The sequence below is a fragment of the Zychaea mexicana genome (assembly GCF_025766255.1).
Source record: "Zychaea mexicana strain RSA 1403 chromosome Unknown BDB00scaffold_82, whole genome shotgun sequence".
Lineage (NCBI taxonomy): Eukaryota > Fungi > Mucoromycota > Mucoromycetes > Mucorales > Lichtheimiaceae > Zychaea > Zychaea mexicana.
This window is the reverse complement of record NW_026516745.1, coordinates 84,947-103,565: the sequence shown is the minus strand read 5'-3', so window position 1 is coordinate 103,565 and position 18,619 is coordinate 84,947. Positions and strand designations below refer to the sequence as shown.

The 18,619-nt window shown below is 41.0% G+C and overlaps 2 protein-coding genes and 1 non-coding gene across 3 annotated transcripts; 2 read left to right on the top strand and 1 right to left on the bottom strand.

Moving 5' to 3' along the window:
- Window positions 1-6,302: 6,302 nt before the first annotated feature.
- On the top strand, window positions 6,303-6,374 carry BDB00DRAFT_t92. Its single transcript has one exon. It is a non-coding gene; the product is annotated as a tRNA-Glu (tRNA).
- Window positions 6,375-7,664: 1,290 nt separating this feature from the next.
- Window positions 7,665-8,053, bottom strand: BDB00DRAFT_841644 (uncharacterized protein; the record flags this gene model as incomplete). The annotated part of the gene is given in 3 exon segments (XM_053124839.1): window positions 7,665-7,781; window positions 7,889-8,010; window positions 8,022-8,053. Coding segments are annotated over 3 exon segments (188 nt in total), but the record flags the coding sequence as incomplete, so codon positions are not given.
- A 6,663-nt stretch (window positions 8,054-14,716) lies between these two features.
- BDB00DRAFT_601547 (uncharacterized protein) lies at window positions 14,717-15,276 on the top strand. The gene has a single exon (XM_053117990.1). The coding sequence runs from the start codon at window positions 14,888-14,890 to the stop codon at window positions 15,176-15,178; it is 291 nt and encodes a 96-aa protein (XP_052975989.1). The 5' UTR covers window positions 14,717-14,887; the 3' UTR covers window positions 15,179-15,276.
- The last annotated feature ends 3,343 nt before the right edge of the window (window positions 15,277-18,619 follow it).

Genomic DNA, 18,619 nt, shown 5'->3' with positions numbered 1-18,619 from the left:
GCCTCTGGTACGTATTGACTACTTTTAAAAAGACTTATTAGAATCTTTTAGATTCTCAATTAAGTCTAAATAACAACCTACCAGTTATTTAGGATTGATTTCATCAAAGTCAAGACCTCTTCAAAAAAATCAAAGATTTTTTATCAGACCCCCCCAGCATTAGGAATCAGACTATCGATTCGATTTTAACAAATCGAATAAAATAATAAAAAATAAGATTTATTTTTTTATATTTTAATATCTTAATGATTAATAGATTTCTTAATTTTAATAGAAATCTTATTATCATAAGAAATTCGATTAGTCATCTAAGTGACAGCTACAAAGAAGTGTATTACAAGAATATCAATTGACTTACAAGCACTTTTTCCACTTCGCCCTTAGACACATGAGATGTCGTCGAGGCAACAACATGCTGCTACTGCTGGTTCTACTGTGCCTAAGCATAGCTGTAATACCGTCCAGTTGACGGCATGTTGCCAGATGTTTGGCTTCCAACGTCGCACACATGTCTTACAACTGCACGACGTTATCACGAAGGCCAGCGACCTCTATTGCTGCTGCATGTTGCTGGCGTCGCTGGGCGATCGCGCTGATGGTGTTGTTGTTGTTAGTGGAAGACATCTAATAACAAGGTTACAGGTAGGTCAATCTTAGAAAAAGTCTCATTGTATATGGCTTTGATCTCTTTAGGCTTTACATTTTAGACAGATTACGGAAAACAGATAAGAAGCATAAAAAGTGGGACTGAGTCGACCTTATATCCTAGTAGTGTGTATGTTGATCAGATTGTAAAAAGCACAGATAGCAGGTATATAAAGTAGGTTTTGTGGTTGTTCCTCTTTTTCCCTCTTTCTTTCCATTTCTCTTCTGCACTCAACAAACATATAGTCTCTTCTTAAGTAAGTATTTCTTATTTTTTCTCCCCTGCTAACTTTTGAGTCGCTGTTGCTTTTTGATTATTTTTTCATCTTCACGTAACTGTTTCTTTCTTTCCTTTATGCTTTAGTCAAGAGCAGCAGTATGTTATAAGTCCTGAAGGTGAAAAAGTAAGCTTTCTACTTTCCAATTCAATTCGTTTTCTCTTTTTCTTTACTTCCTGTTCAACCTACTCATCTTCACGTCTGTTTGTTTTCTCTGCTAGCTGTTATACCCCATTCTATAGTGTGCCATAATTTGGGTTAGTAGCACTGGAGTGTGTTGGAGTGTGTAACTACTTTATGGGATCATCGTCAAACTTACTTTTTGTTGCTCTTGTAGTTCCCTTTACCGCGGTGTTTAGCTTATAGGTATGCTTTGTACAATTTTACCATTGAGAAACGTTACATTATATATTGATGCTAAATTTATTAACTCCTATACGTTTCTCATTCCATATCCGCTTTCAAATCTATATCTTTCAATCTAGCCCTGGCCATTTACATCCATAAGCTTCCTCCTCTTATTGGATCCGTCCCCACCGCTATAGTTCCCTCCATACTATAGCATTAGCCATAGACTTAGTATTAGCTATTATCACTGCTACTGTCACTATCAAAGATACAGGATTTTTCATCTCCTAGCGGACGTTTGAACTTTTATTTAGGCAGAAGGGATTTAATTTTAGGCAGAGTGGACATGAATGTTATTCTGAGTAGACATGAATGAAAGTTAATCTGGACATGAATAATAATTGATCTGGACATGAATGAAAATCGAGCTGGACATGAATGAAAATCGAGCTGGACATGAATGAAAATCGATCTAGACATGAATGAAAATCGAGCTGGACATGAATATAAATTGACCTGGACATGAATAAAGATCGTTCTGGACATGAATATAAAACGATCTGGACATGAATATAAATTGACCTGGACATGAATATAAATCGATCTGGACATAAGTAAAATCAATCTGGACAAAATAAAAATCAATCTGTACATGAATGAAAATCGTTCTGGACAAGAATAAGAATCAATCTAAACATGAATAATAGACAACCTGAACATAATAACAGTCAACCTGGACATAGTTTTAGTCAACTAAGACATAATAAAAGTTGAAGTAGATAATATATTAAGTGTAGCAGAGCAGAATATTTGAGTACTTAAGATTTTCAATTCAAGTCAAGACATAATAGAAGTTAAGCAGTACAAAGCCAATGTCAAGATATAGTACTATGGCTGGTTCACTCGTGACAAAAAGCTTGTAGGCTAATGTACAGGAAATGGCAAGGGTGCGTCAGAGACTCACTGTATGCATAAGCCTATTTTGCTGCTGTGGGAACAGGGCCTGAGCGTTTCCCCTTCTTTCATTTTACCCGGGTTGAGTTTGAAACAGATTGGAGGCTGGTGGCTGAGGTAGGTGGAAAGTGTGGGGTTTGTTAGCAGCAGCAGGGATCTTTTTTTTTTCTCATTAGCATTCGCCATGGCAAATCAACAGCTGCGACGCACACTTGTAAATGGCTCCTACTCTCTTCACGATGAACAAAAAACAAGGAAAACAAAACGGCGCAATCCACGGATTTATTGAAAAACGAAATGAAGGTAACTGTTTTCTTAAGAAAAGCATGGGCTCAAGATTTGTAAGGAGTAGACCGCCGTTACTGCTGCTTAAAAAAAACGCTGGGTAAGTGAACAAGGGAAGGAAAAGGTTATCGGTTGTGCTTGGGGTATAGCTTAAGTGGACATATGCCCATTCAGAATTACTGCTTCTTTCTCTTTTTCTCTGTATATACGTGATGCACCATCTTGCACCAATCCAACGTCAAACGTACGTGCGTAATACAACATCGTCCTCTACCTGCACAAACGATTCGTACTCACAACAAGAACGACGCAACAATCTTCTTCTCCATTACTCAAACACAATCATATACAACATGACGCTGATCCGCCATTGGCTTACAAAACATACAGCCTGACGCGAATACTTTTTACCTTTTGCATATACCAACGTTAACATCGCCGGTCTTTATGGATAAATGAGCTGTAGATAGCAGGAAGGATAACTGACGGGTTTCTTTCCTTTTGTGTTGCTGTGGATTGGATGAAAATAAAGTATGTTGACCGTTATATAAGAAAGACAATGAAGAAGGTTCCATAAGAGTTATACAAGTGCGAAGGATGTTGTTTCGTGGTGAAGGATGGTTATTGTAATTATTGATATTGCGTGGCAGAGCGTCTGGTGCCATGCACGGTCTCGCGTTTGTGAACCCATTTGTAGCCACACAATTCCGAGATGCGATCCTTGAAGATCTGCCATCGAGCAGCAGGAACGCACACGATTTCATTTGGAATGAGTGCAAGAACTCCACGTACAGTCGAGTGAGAGAGAGCGTAGCGAATGTCGTCAAGCGTAGTAACTTGTCGGTTGTTCATAGTTGTTGTTATTAACAACAAATAAAGTTGCTGTTGTAATAGCAAAGAAATTTCCTCCTTCATAAAAACAAACGCCTTTTCTTCTTTGTCCCTGCCATATTATCAACACCGCTCAGAGCTATATCCGTGAAGCACTTGTAATAACATACAATCCCATCTCACACCCGTTCATGCAAACAACTGAAACATAATGACTACATAATGTATGATCTTTTACTTTTATTATTTTATCCCAACCATAACATCTACAGTAACAATAATATAACCCTACATTCCACCCGTCAGCATATATAACTACCTTATCCATCAAGACCGGCAATGTTGTGTTGGCATATGCAAAAAGAAAGGTAATCGTCGTTGCCATCGTGTGTGTGCGAGTACAGCGAATTGCAGAGGAGGATTATAGTTGTGGTGGTGTGTATGCATCATAAGAATATAATTATCATCGCGTTGATGTGTATACAAACAGCAAAGAAAGAGATGACCGTCATTACGATGATGATGTGCTTGAGCGTACAAGTATTAAAACAAAAGACCGGCGTCATAGTCGTCATCGTGTAATATGGGCGTACATGATAGTGAAAGGTGAATACGTCAGGCTGTATGTTTTGCAAGCCAATGGCGGATCAGCGTCATGTTGTATATGATTGTGTTTAAGTAATGGAGAAGAAGATTGTTGCGTCGTTCTTGTTGTGAGTACGAATCGTTTGTGCAGGTAGAGAACGATGTTGTATTACGCACGTAAGTTTGACGTTGAAATGGTACAAGATGGTGCATAAGTATATACATAGAAAAAGAGAAAGAAGCAGTAATTCTGAATGGGCATATCTCCACTAAAGCTATACCTCAAGCACAACCGATTACCTTTCCCTTCCCTTGTTCACTTACCCAGCGTTTTTTTTAAGCAGCAGTAACGGCGGTCTACTCCTTACAAATCTTGAGCCCATGCTTTTCTTAAGAAAACAGTTACCTTCATTTCGTTTTTCAATAAATCCGTGGATTGCGCCGTTTTGTTTTCCTTGTTTTTTGTTCATCGTGAAGAGAGTAGGAGCCATTTACAAGTGTGCGTCGCAGCTGTTGATTTGCCATGGCGAATGCTAATGAGAAAAAAAAAAGATCCCTGCTGCTGCTAACAAACCCCACACTTTCCACCTACCTCAGCCACCAGCCTCCAATCTGTTTCAAACTCAACCCGGGTAAAATGAAAGAAGGGGAAACGCTCAGGCCCTGTTCCCACAGCAGCAAAATAGGCTTATGCATACAGTGAGTCTCTGACGCACCCTTGCCATTTCCTGTACATTAGCCTACAAGCTTTTTGTCACGAGTGAACCAGCCATAGTACTATATCTTGACATTGGCTTTGTACTGCTTAACTTCTATTATGTCTTGACTTGAATTGAAAATCTTAAGTACTCAAATATTCTGCTCTGCTACACTTAATATATTATCTACTTCAACTTTTATTATGTCTTAGTTGACTAAAACTATGTCCAGGTTGACTGTTATTATATTCAGGTTGTCTATTATTCATGTTTAGATTGATTCTTATTCTTGTCCAGAACGATTTTCATTCATGTACAGATTGATTTTTATTTTGTCCAGATTGATTTTACTCATGTCCAGATCGATTTATATTCATGTCCAGGTCAATTTATATTCATGTCCAGATCGTTTTATATTCATGTCCAGAACGATCTTTATTCATGTCCAGGTCAATTTATATTCATGTCCAGCTCGATTTTCATTCATGTCTAGATCGATTTTCATTCATGTCCAGCTCGATTTTCATTCATGTCCAGCTCGATTTTCATTCATGTCCAGATCAATTATTATTCATGTCCAGATTAACTTTCATTCATGTCTACTCAGAATAACATTCATGTCCACTCTGCCTAAAATTAAATCCCTTCTGCCTAAATAAAAGTTCAAACGTCCGCTAGGAGATGAAAAATCCTGTATATATAACATCAATAAAATCCTTTATTGCTATAATGAGATTTATTTACTATTCATTACTGCTATTCTAAAACCAAAAATTAAATCGGTTTCTATTTGTTGCTTTTACCATCATCCCTTTTTTTTCGTCACTATAAATCGATGCACATTATAGCTGATCAAATAGATATAGGGAGTACCCAGACTGTTCTGCAATGTAATATATAGTACTATCATCTGCATACAAAGAATTAGGGCATGGGGGTATTATGCTGCTCCTACTTGCATTACGCGAATAACCTAGTGTATTCCCTAGAATCTCACTTTCAGATGTCGAATAACCCACTGGGTTATTTGCTGTGTTATTTTTAAAAATACTATAGCAAATAACCCACTTTTCAACTATGTTATTTGCCCAATCCTACGCAGTATTATATATTTTTCATATTTAGAAACATTCCTCCATCACTACTAATGCTACATAGTTTACTTTTAGTGTTGCTGAAGGGCAGCGGTGCTGCGTTCGGTGAGGGGGCTGTTGCTGCAGGTACATTCGGACTGGGGGTATGGTGATACCTCTTGGCCGTTGATAAACATATCCGCGGAATTGATGGTGTTGGGGGTGGCAATCTCTGTTGTAGTAGGTGAAGGGGTGGTGCGGCGTTTTTGCCGTTTTTGCTGTGAATTTCCTTCTATAGGGGAAGGGGTCTTCTTGATAGGGGAGGGGATATGGGTTGCCCGCTGTGAAGCACGCCGTTTTGCTCTAATAGGCAAAGCCGATGTGAGGCGTATGGCCGATTCTGGTGCTGTGGGTGATGCAGGCACGGCTGTTGTACGTGGTGAGGTGGGAATATTGGCGGTTGCCTCGGGTGTTACGCGAGGCGAGTTCGAGGTCGTAATTTTTGGGGGGTGATCGGAAAAAAGGACGAGTTTTTGGGGGTGCAGATTGAAGAAAAGTATAAAAAGAGGTGGTTTTCGCCGCGCGCGATGCTCGACAGATGTCTCTCCTCTATGGTCTAGTGGCTAGGATCCCGGTCTCTCACACCGGTGGCCCGGGTTCAATTCCCGGTGGGGGAACATTAAACTACTAAATATAGTATAAATTGTTTTTTGCCATTATATATATTTTTGTTATATTGTCGTAGAACACATACTTCCTTTTTGGATTACATTCCCCTTCTTTGATATACTTCTTGCTTACTACAGCTACTTTTCCTTTTGTCGTACAGTCAACTATTACATCATTGATTACTTCATAGTTATTCTTTATCATCATCCAATTGTATACTTTTATATCATATTATTCAAAGGGGTTTCTGTTGTGTTTTTCTATAATGCTGGCATCACAATATCATGCTGAAACAGAAACGTTCGTAAGCCCCTTATATCTATACTCAAACCGCACCTTGATTTGTCTCGTTGCTATATACTCATATCATTGTTTTACAATATCCTTATTCCGCCCCTAAAATAAGAATTAGGTTGGCACCTCCCCCCCCCCATTTTCAATTTTTTTTAAAGTCAGTAAGGGACCATCACTGGGTAAAGGACTTGGAGAAAAAAATCAAAAGCATGTCAGCCATACAAGTTCTTTATTCCTTCATAAATATGAAGGTTATTAGTGCTGAACTAATTGTAGTATATGTAACAAGGTAAGAGCAAGTCCAGCGGACTCGCTAAATCACCGATTTTGCTAAATTTAACAGAAAATTATAGCTAGTTGACACTCCAGCAGACTCGCTAAAATAACTAGCGAAATTAAAGGATAGCTATTATCAGACACATTATCTGTCAAAGTTGACAGACTTTGATAGACTTGCTAAAAAATTTTCTTGTGATCTTTCTGTTCCTTCCGTCAATCTTTTTTTCCTATATAAAATGAGCAACAACAACAACAATACCCCTTGTGAGTCCCTTCCCTCATCTTCGGAAGCCTCCTCCTCCTCCTTACCAACCACCACTATTAACTCTACTTCCCGTCCCTACCACCTGTGGTTGTAACTGGATGGAAGACAAGGACGAAGATTTGTGTGCCTCATGGCTCAACATCTTGGTCGATCCTATCGACGGGAGCAACCAGACTGCCTCGCATCTATGGGATTGAATCCACTCTGAATTCGGGTCTCGCCACTAGGATGCCAACAATACTGGCGCGTTGATGAACCGCTGGGGTGTCATTCACCCCAAAGTTTCAAAGTTCTGTGCTTGCTTGGCTCAAATCGAAAGAGTAAATACCAGTGGCACGACCCCAGATGACTAGGTAAATTTATAGTAACTAGTACTCTTGAAGTGTTTCTGTTTTTATTGTATGTAATGCTAAATAAAGAAAACATCTCCTTACTATCAATATAATCTTATTTTACCTGAAGATTGCAGCTAAGGATCCATATCAGAACCGTAGAACCAGAACCGAACCGAACCGAAACCGAGAAAATACGGTACAGTTCCTGTCAAGAACCGAACCGGAACCGAACCGGTTCTGTAGAAGTAGAACCGAACTGGTTCTGTAGAAGTAGAACCGAAGAACCGAGAGGCAGAAGATTGCATTTAGCGATTTTGGTAATTAGTATAAAGTAGGCTATAATGGAAGTTAAGAGCAATGTTATTCCGAAAAGACCAAGAAGTAGTGTATTTGCAAGCCATACTTTATTTGAAAACTTAACAAAACCTACAAAAGCAGAAGGGAGGGAAAAATAGTAAAGAAGAGAAGAGAAAAAAACACTTCTTCTGACGGCAGCTTGCTTTCTCCGCCCATGACACGCATTATCACTTGTTCCTCTACTTTGCTACCCACAATGCCTTTTTCTCCATGACGTACTACTTTACTAGATGCAAAGTACTTATTCTGCCCCAAATTTAACTTTGAAAGTCAGTTGCGAGAGAGTATAAAGACAGTTGAAAAAAAACATTAAAGTGTACTTGTCATCTTGTTTCATTAGAGAATTGTATATTTCAACTATATGAAAGGTAAGTAAAGAGAGAACGGGAGAGGCAAGATCTTATTACTACAATAAGAAAAACAAAAATGGAGGTAAAAAACAAACCACTTTTCAGATAAGAAATAAACTTGGTTTGTTATTATTGCTTCTTTACAACTTCCTTTTTCACCTCCATTTTTGTTTTTCTTATTGTAGTAGTAAGATCTTGCCTCTCCCGTTCTCTCTTTACTTACCTTTCATATGGTTGAAATATACAATTCTCTAATGAAACAAGATGACAAGTACACTTTAATGTTTTTTTTTCAACTGTCTTCACACTCTCTCCCAACTGACTTTCAAAGTTAAATTTGGGGCAGAATAAGTATTTTGTACTAGATGTAGCATGGCTTCTCGGTCACTTTTATCAAGTTTGTGCATTCTGTCTGAGATTACGCATCCTGGGGCCTATAACAGAATTATCTTACCCATTGACACTTTGCCTTTTATGAGACACTATACATGCATAGAGACATAGTAGCTGTGTGTACTGCCGGTTGCGGCTTAATTCCTCCATATTACGATAACATATTGTATGATACTAGTAATACTACGTCGCTCTAACTACTATAAGCTCCACTTTTTTTTGTAAAAACTGTGCTTTAATCTTCTAACGATGCAATGATACACATTGTATAAAAAATGTTTACATTCTGTTTCTCTCATTCATTTTGAGATCGCTGTTCAATGTACAATGATAAACTATTCTTTTTTACAATAGTATTCAAGTATACCGCAATATTTGAACACACACATCAGCTTTTATTTAAAGATACTGAATTTCGCCTTTTTTATATACATGATGGGGTCGGTTCTCCGGTTCGATTCTCGGTTCTACGGTTCTCGTCAGTTCTAGGGGACCGGGTGAGGTTATAATGATTATGCTCTGATTTATTGGTACTAGTTGGACAAATAGCCACAATAAGTTGGTGTAACCAAAATAATTTTCATAAAATTATATTATGTATGTCTTGGCATGCATATATTTAAAAATTTTAAAAAAATAAAAATTGAATTTTTTTTATTATATAGAAATAATACTTCATAATATTAAACATGAACAACATAATCACATTCAACAATGACAAAATCGTTCTTGATACATTAAGTATATTTCTAAATAATAATAATATAAACATTAAAGAATTTACTGAAGAAACAATTTATGAAAAATATGATATAAATTATAATATTAATAAGAATAAATTATTAATAAAACGTAAAGCATCAAAAAAACAAAAAGACTCATCTAAAAATAATTTAAGTAAAGCGAATAATGAAAGAGATATTATTTCTGTTAAAAAAGTAAAGAGAAAACATTAAAGGAAAATATAAAACTAAAGGAAAAATTACATAAATATGAGAATTACTATGAAAATCCTGATACATTACCTCCAAAAGAAATAGTTGCCGAAAATTCAAATTCTCAGCAATCCTCAAATCCTCATATTTCCGAAGCAATGTTAGAAAACACCTCTGGTGCAGATGCCTCATAGGGTGATTCTGATAACGATGAATGTGAATCAGGCGAGGGTGAATATATGTATATAATTGCATGTAAGCCCTGTATGGATAAATCAAATGATACTTATGATTGTAGTTTTATTGATGAACTTATTTTAAAACTTGAAAAGGAAAAATATAAGTATAAAAGGTTTTTCAATTCATACTTTAGATATTATATTGATTTAATAAAAGCAAAAGAAACAAATAGGGATGATATTATGCAAATGTGTCAAGAGCAAATGCAGAAGTTAATCATTGAATATAGTCAGATATATACACATGAAAATGAAAGTGAAGATGAATATAGTGATGATTCTGATTAAACTTGTATCGGCCATTAATGGCTATACCGTTTAGGACAGGCTTATTAACTATAACAAAATCAATAAACAACTAACAGCTAGACAAGTAATAGCAGAACACCCTAGTCGGTTCGGTTCGGTTCCCTTCAAGAACCGAACCGAACTGAGCTGTGTGGAACCCTAATTGCAGCAGCCAAGAGCCTGTACCAGCAGAAGCACAGCAGCAGTGGCTTCAAACTGGAACACTGCTGGAAGGTTCTCCGGTATGCAGAGAAGTGGCACAGCCAGACCGAAAGAAGTATAAGAAGAAGAAGAAAACCTGCTGCCGCCACTACCAATGGCAGTGATGGCGAGGAAAACGACGACGTTGACGATGACGACGATGGCCATAGCCGGCTGATTGGCCACAAACAGGCTAAGCGCCAGGCCACCGACAATAACCAATGGGAGAAGATGTGTGCCGAGCCGTTGGCTATTGAGCGAGAGCAGCTTGCTCTCTCACGAGAACGATCTGCTGCTCTCGCTCAAATAGCTGACCAAGAGATCATGGCGACTCCCATAGATGGCATGGACGACGTCGCCTGTGCCTACTTCACAGCTATGAAGGCTCGGATTTTGGCCCGCATTGTTAGTGAGCAGCAACAACAACAACAACAGCAAGAAGAACAGGAAGTAGAAGAAAGTGATGAAGAAGAAGAGTAAGGAGAAGAATAAAGCAATGTTTTTTAAGGAAAAGAAGTTCAGATGGAGGTTAAGAAAACAAAAAACGAAAGCAAGAAAAGGAAAGAGGGAAAAGGAGAGAAAAGGGTGGGGATGGAATAGGGGTCGTCATTAACGGATTCGAAACGGATCGAGCGATTCCGAATCATTTCGTATAAAACGGATCAGTTTTTTTGCAATCCGGAATGGATCCGCATTGTAAATATGGGATCCGAATCCGTTTCGTATAAATCCGGATCAAATCCGAAATCTGAGTATAGAGTTAAGTTTTGAACACAAATTACTGAAAAGTGAGCTTTAGATGGTACAAGGTGGCATTTATTTAATTTAGCAGTAGTGAACATCAGAAAAAAAGAAGAGGATAGGGAAGAAGAAAAAGCAACCAGGGCATGGCTACTGGAAGAAAGTAATAAAGAAGTTGAACGATCAATGGGGCAATGACACTAGCTGGGCTTTGAAATAATGAAAAAAAGGGAGGGAAGGGAAGTGGAATCATTTTTGTAGGTGACCATAGGTCAAGGGAAAGGGAAGTAAAAAAGGGAGGGTTAGTACGAAGAATTGTAGAACTGCTGTTTGTTTTCTCTAATACAACGTAGAAACGGCGAACAGTAACTCCTTCTTAACTTTCACCAAAATACTTGGACCACGAGTCGAGCAGCACACTTGCTTCCAGTTTGCTATACCCAAGCTAATTCCGTTCACTTGGGATGTATTGCTTGGCACGGGAGAGAAGCCATTCAGATCCTGTTGATGAGGCTGGAATCGCCAAATATTGGCATGCCATTTGCCTCAACTCTTGGCCACTGTTCACGTCCCTCTGCCAAAACTCCAAAACGATCGAAGTATACTCACCGTCGGACTCGTCGATTACTGTATCTGTGGAAACATATCTTTCCAGCTGGTCCGTGTTCGATCTCCTCTTCTTGATCAACGCATCTGGGTTTGATGGGGAAGGTTCTTGCGTTCTTGATGGCTTGTATGTTTGCCATGTCTTCTGCACCATCTCAATAGCCTCCTCGCGATACTCTCCCCAGTTCTCGTCTTCCCACCACTCGTATTTTAATTGAGGGTCCATGGCAGTACAGTAGCAACAGCAAAAGAGTGGCCTTGAGCCTTGCAGTTGTACCCTTTGAGCTTTTCCTAACCGCATTGTGTTGCGTGCACCAGCCCAGGCCACGTCTAACATATAAAGAAGTAGTTGTGTAAGTATGTGATAAATAGTGTTCGATGGAAATACGCATATATAGAGTTATAACCTACATCCTCCTATTTATCTATGTATAGTTCGAGCTTTTCAAGCAAATGGTTGTAAGCAAGAATGACCAGATTCATAGTTGCGTAGCTAGCGCCAGACAGCAATGGGGTCATTCAGGCGAACTCATAGAGTAACTCGGCCACCTTCTCCAGACATGTCCATTCGTCATCTGTCAAGAAGTATCCTTGAAGGGCCTCAAGATTCCGGCACGTCGTATTGTATGCATGCTTGACTGTAAGAGCTCTTTGGAGCATGGCATATGTAGAATTCCAACGAGTGCGAACGTCCAATACTAGCTCACGGCGATCTTCAATCTCGTCCTGATCTATGGCTTCGTCGTTATCGTCGGTAGTTGGATGCTGGTGGGCAACGACCTTGAACGAGCTATGATAATGATCCAGTCTTTGTGGAGACGCTCTGATGGCAACAATCCCTTTGCGAAGCTTACGCAACGTTATGCCTAAGGTAAATTAAGCTTAATTACTATACACATGTTGATGGGTGGATATTGCTTTTTTTTGCTTATTTACCTGCATTGATGGTTGTAGTTATTTCTTGGTTGTCACTGTCCAAGGCTTGCTCTGCATTGTCGTACGCTTCTACTTCTAAACCTTTGTGGAGGATCGCTTGCACCGCCAAATTGATTATATGCGTGATGCAGGGGATACGATTCTCTTCGGCATCAAAGACATCGTGTCCAACAGCAAGTTCAATCTCTGTGGCCATTATCGTCATATTGGATGTATTGTCGGTAGTCAGAAAGAGCGGCTTGGACACGAGGTTCCAATCGTTCAAAACTTTCAGGAACGCCCCCGCCATGTTGGCACCAGTGTGAGGGCCGGAGAGAAGCTGGAGACCTAAGGCAATGGATTGTTGGTTCCAGTCGTCATCGATCCAGTGGGCAGTGATACCAAGAAACGGAACCTTCCATTCACTTGTCCAAGCATCGACAGTGTATGAGAGGCACGGCTGAGCTTGCAGGATGACATCAATACGGCTTCACTGAACCTGGTACATGGTAAGCAAATCATGGGAGGCAGTACTGCCTCTTGGAAGTTTGACGTGGGTGAGACTTGGGGCTGATTGCATGAGGTTCAACAATCGCTGGAAGTAGGGATTTTTGACAATCATGAATGGCAATGCAGCAGACACAATGAACAAACACAGCATCCTGCGGAAGACCTCTGGATCAAACTGTTGGAAATGCGGCGTGGTGCTGCCTCCCAAGTAAGTGTGGAGTGTATTATCTTTTGGTGGTGCATCAACGGGCGTGTCCTTAGTGATACCGTGCTTCAACAAATGTTTTATAAGGCCAGTGGTTGTTCCTTATGGATCCTTGTACTTTTTAGGCGTTCTATACGGAGTATGAAATCGCCTTCTGAAATCACTTGGGCCGTCTGTCTGTCTGTCTGTCACGCTTTTCGTTGCCATGACAACACTATATGGTGTATGGTTGTATTTTACTACCAGAGATAAAGTCCTCATAGCTTTATAAATTGTTGTACTTATGATGGATTCTAGTTAAAGAAGAGTGGACTTCAAGATCAAAATAAAATTTATTAACAGCGATTCTGGTACTCATTATTGCAATGGGGATGTAGCGAAAAAAACGAAAGGAACGATGCAAAAAGTGCTGCAGGAGAGAGAACTACAGGTTATTCGACACGTATTTTTTCTAGAAGATATATGCTACCGTCGGCCTGATTTGAATTTAAAAAGGTTGATTGTAACAGGAAGAGTTGCAATGGCTTTAAAGTGTTGCCTGATTCAACTGTTTTGAACAAAGTGAGGCGTAAAGTTCGCGTCCTGTCAAAAGTTTGACAGTGTTTTTTCTACTTGTATGCAGTATCCGAGTTTTTATTAATGCGCAGCAATGGAACACTGCAATAGGTCAAGCTGGATTAGTGACGTGTATTGCATTGACAAAACAATGAACTTGCGTGTCAATTAGTTTGCATAGTTGTGTGCATCCATATTGAAATACACGTTTATCGTATTACCAAGAAAACAAAACAAACCGCTATAAATGGCTCGTCCTCGAAATACTGCTCACAGAACCGTGCATCTGCTGCTGAGCGCCAGCGCCGTGCAAGAGCTGCCAGAACCCAAGCCAAAGTGGGGGAAAGACGAGTAGTAGATCGCGATCGTCATCGTCGTGCACGAGAAGATGAAAATAGCCGGGATGTCGAACGGGTATGCACCACTCTGTATTCCTGCATAATAACTTGAGTTTCTTACTATAGTACAATCCAGGAACGTGATCGTGCGGCACACAGCAAGCAAGAGAAATACCGAGTATCGTGACGCTGAACGGGTATGCACCTACCATTCCTATATCCAACCCATTGTTGAATACCATATCAGCTGTACCATCATTGACGTTTAAATGAACCTTATGTTATATATTCAGGAACGTGATCGTGAGGCACGACAGCAAGCAAGAGAGAATACCGAGTATCGTGACGCTGAATGGGTATGCACCTACCATTCCTATATCCAACCCATAGTTGAATACCATATCAGCCGTACCATCATTGACGTTTAAATGACCCTTACCGTTATATATTCAGGAACGTGATCGTGAGGCACGACAGGAAGCAAGGGAGGATGTCGAGTATCACACCATAGAGCAGGTATGTATCATATCCAATCCATAACTCGCTGTGCTTCATACATTTATGTCACTACGTCATATATCAGGCTCGCACAAGAACCAGACGTCAGCAGTCAAGGCTCTCTTGGCAATCTGTAAGTGCCACCTACCGCAACCGAATCGCTGATGGCCCCGACAAAATTTGCGAGTGTTGCGGAGGGTTATTCTTTCGAACGTCGATGGCTACCTTAACAAGAGAAGCTATGGTCGCGGCTCGTGTTCCGGAAGACATAATCCGCGATGTGTTTGCGGTGAATCAGGACGCTGCATCCTCGCTCTTTTGTGCAACCTGCAAGTCGCATATCTCAAAGAAAAAGACACGACCAAAGCTATGTCTTGCGAACGGCCTACGTCTACCCAACGTACCTGATTCCTTGTCGCAGTTAACAAGGTTGGAAGAGAGGCTCGTCGCACCGCGCCATGTTTTCCAGACAATTTGGCTGGTCATGGGTATCCACGGGCAATATTGATCAAAAGGTGCTATTGTAAACATCCCTGTATCTGTACAAACAACAGTGACCTCGTTACCTCGACCAATACAAGATGCAAATATATTTCACGTGGAGAACGTACACGTACAGCTGGCTAGACGTTTACAATACAGGTGCAATTACGCTGATGGTAACGTTCGCCCACAACTCGTCTACGAAGCTCTTCGTGAGCTGATGGAGACTACTCTCTACCAAGAGCTCGGCATTCAGGTGGCAGAAGAATGGGTGGAGAACAATTCTATAAACACAAACGCTGCGAATTCAGAAGATGGGAGTGGAGAGGAAGAACAAGAACAAGAGCCGGAGGCACCGCCAGAAGGAGCCATAGAAGCAATTACTGAGACTGAAATCCGAAATGACACCACCACAGAAGAGCAGCTAATCAACTCCGGTATCCAGGAGACGCTCCTCACCGGAGATTTGGGTCTGCGCCTGGCTCCAGGAGAAGGGCGAACACCCTTGCCGTTGCTATTGGACACTGATAGCGAATTTCTAGCCTTCCCGCAAATATTTGTCGGAAGACGCCTCTGACCAAGTAACGGTGCAGGACGCCCACTGACATATGTCGATATAACGAAATCCTTAGCTCGTTGCTATAATCGAACCGCCGCATCCAGATCAGACTATTTGCTGTTCATGGATCGAAAGCGCCAGCTCACACAGCTCTCAAGCAACATACAGATTTGCCTGCGAAAGCGTACCATGTCCGGTCCTAATAGCGATCGGTTGTTTACAGTCTCCGATGCTTTAGATGAAAATCTGGTCAATTCCATGGTTACACGCGATGCTGCATACAAAGTATTCTACGGTATCCGGTCATCAGGGGAGTACTGGCGTCAAGAAAAAATGAAGCTGCTTTCGATGATCTGCCAACATGGGCTCCCCACGTTGTTTGTCACTGTCTCAGCCGCAGAAACACAATGGACAGCATTGCTTCAAATATTGGCATCTGTTGTAGACAGGAGACAGCTTACCACTGAAGAGGTGCAGAACATGGATGCAGAAGAAAGACGGCGACTTATCCAGGCAGATGCGGTCACTTGCGCTCGGTACTTTGATATGCGTTTGCGAGAGTTGATGAAAACATGGAAGTCGACAGATGGTCCATTTGGCAACCGGACAGTGTTGCATCGATACCATCGGATAGAATTTCAACAGCGTGGCTCACCCCATGCTCACATGCTGCTATGGCTGTCGGATGCCCCACTGTTTGATGCTGATAGCGATGCAGAAGTCATAACATTTATTGACAGCATCATATCCTACAATACAGCGTACGAGGAGGATGATACGGAAATGCTTTCTATATTGCCCAGACAAAATCATATGCACACAAGAACGTGCAAGAAGCGGGACAGACCCTATATCAAGTGCAGATTTGGTATCCCATTCATGCCAATGGATGAAACGCGTATATTGCGGCCGCCCATTTCTGATGAACTCTCACTAGAAGATTTAAGGCGATATAAACTAGTAAGTTTTTTTTGTGCTCATCTGTTGCTGAAGATTATTCGCGTTCTCTGATCATGCATAATGAAAAACTAAAATTATTCACAATAGAAATATGCCGAGCTACGTACTTACGTCGAATCATTTAACGCCAATACAGCCCCACATATCACGTTTGGTGCATTTCTTGAGACTAATGACATTTCGCTTGATGAGTACCTCCTTTGCATACGAGTTTCGCTTCAGAAAGAGAAAATTTTCTTGCAAAGAAGACCGCGTGATATGTTTGTTAATGCGTTCAGCGAAAAAATCTTTCGGCTCTATGCAGCAAACATGGATATCCAGTATGTACTAGATGCATATGCGTGCTGTACATACATTGTCGACTATATCAACAAAGAGGACTGAGGATTGAGTGAAACGATCGAACAAGTATATCAGGAGCAACAGCGGAATAACACATCGATAGCAGGAATGCTCCGTGGTCTTACGAACGCTCACTACAATACCAGTGAAATATCAGCCCAAGAGGCTGCATACAACATCCTGCGCCTGCCAATGTCTGTAGCGTCGTCCGCAGTAGTCTTCATTCCTACGTCCCCGCTGGAACAAAGAAGACGTATCCTCAAACCTGCGAACGAATTACGCCGAATCGAAGACCGTACATCTGTCGATTGTTTTGTTCCCAACATTTTGGATCACTACACCAACAGACCTTTGATCATGGAGAATGTTACTTTAGCAAGTTTCGCTGCATGGTACAATTACAGCAGAATCGGTAGGAGAGGGGCACAACAAGAGGAAGATAGTTCCGACAGTGACAGACGCGACGCCATTGATAGCAGCAGAAACAACAACAGCAGCAGCATCAGTAGTAGTAGCAGCAGTAATGATAACAGCAGCATCATTGGTAACAGCAGCATCAGCGGTAACAGTCTTGAAGAGAGCGACAGCAGCGATGATGATAGCAGTAGCACTACTACGCAGAGGTCCATTGGTACTTTGGATGCTGAGCAAGATGGCACCACTGGTAATTGGATCCGCTTACAGAACAGCGATGGATTTATAAAGCGCCGCAAGTCACCCAAAGTAGTCCGATTCCGTGGCTACAAGTTGCATCAAGATTCGCAGAACTACTTCCGGGAATTGGTAATGCTCTATCATCCATGGCGTGATGAAGAGTTCGACATTCTATTTGTTGACTATGAGCAGCAATTTCGGCAACACCAAGACAGCATTTTGTCAAACCGACGTGAATTCACAACGCTTGATGATGCCGCACTAATGGCAGCATTGGACAATGCAGAAGAACAACACGCCGACAACGAAGAAGAAGAGGACCATCAAAGGTCGTTAGCCAATCCACTGGACGAGTATGAGTTTGACGATGACGAGACAAACAATCATGTGGATGTGATGACCGAAGCTGGTGCATACGGACGTGCATTATATCAAGAAACATTTATACACCCCGATCGTCTTAACAATGACGAATACGAGGAGCTAATGGCTGGCATGAATGTCCAACAGCGCGATTTTATTTATCATGTCAAGCATCGTATCCAAGCGAGCAATGAACCGTTCCATTATTTCCTGACCGGTGGAGCTGGCACTGGAAAAAGTCGTGCTGTGTCGGCATTATACCAAATGTTGAGTAGACTATTGGACGAAGAGGTGCAACATCGAGATCGAGAGAAGCCCTCTGTATTACTATGTGCTCCTACTGGCATGGCGGCATACAATATTCATGGCCAAACAGTTCACTCAGCTTTTCACTTACCAGTCAATCAGCGTGGTGATAATTTTGTCGAGCTTTCTGCTGATGTAGCGAACACGATGAGTACACAGCTTGCCGAACTCAAGGTCATCATAATCGACGAGATTTCAATGGTCTCTGAGCGCCAATTTCGTTATGTTGATCAACGGTTGCAGCACATATTCGGCAATCAACGGCCGTTTGGTGGATGCTCA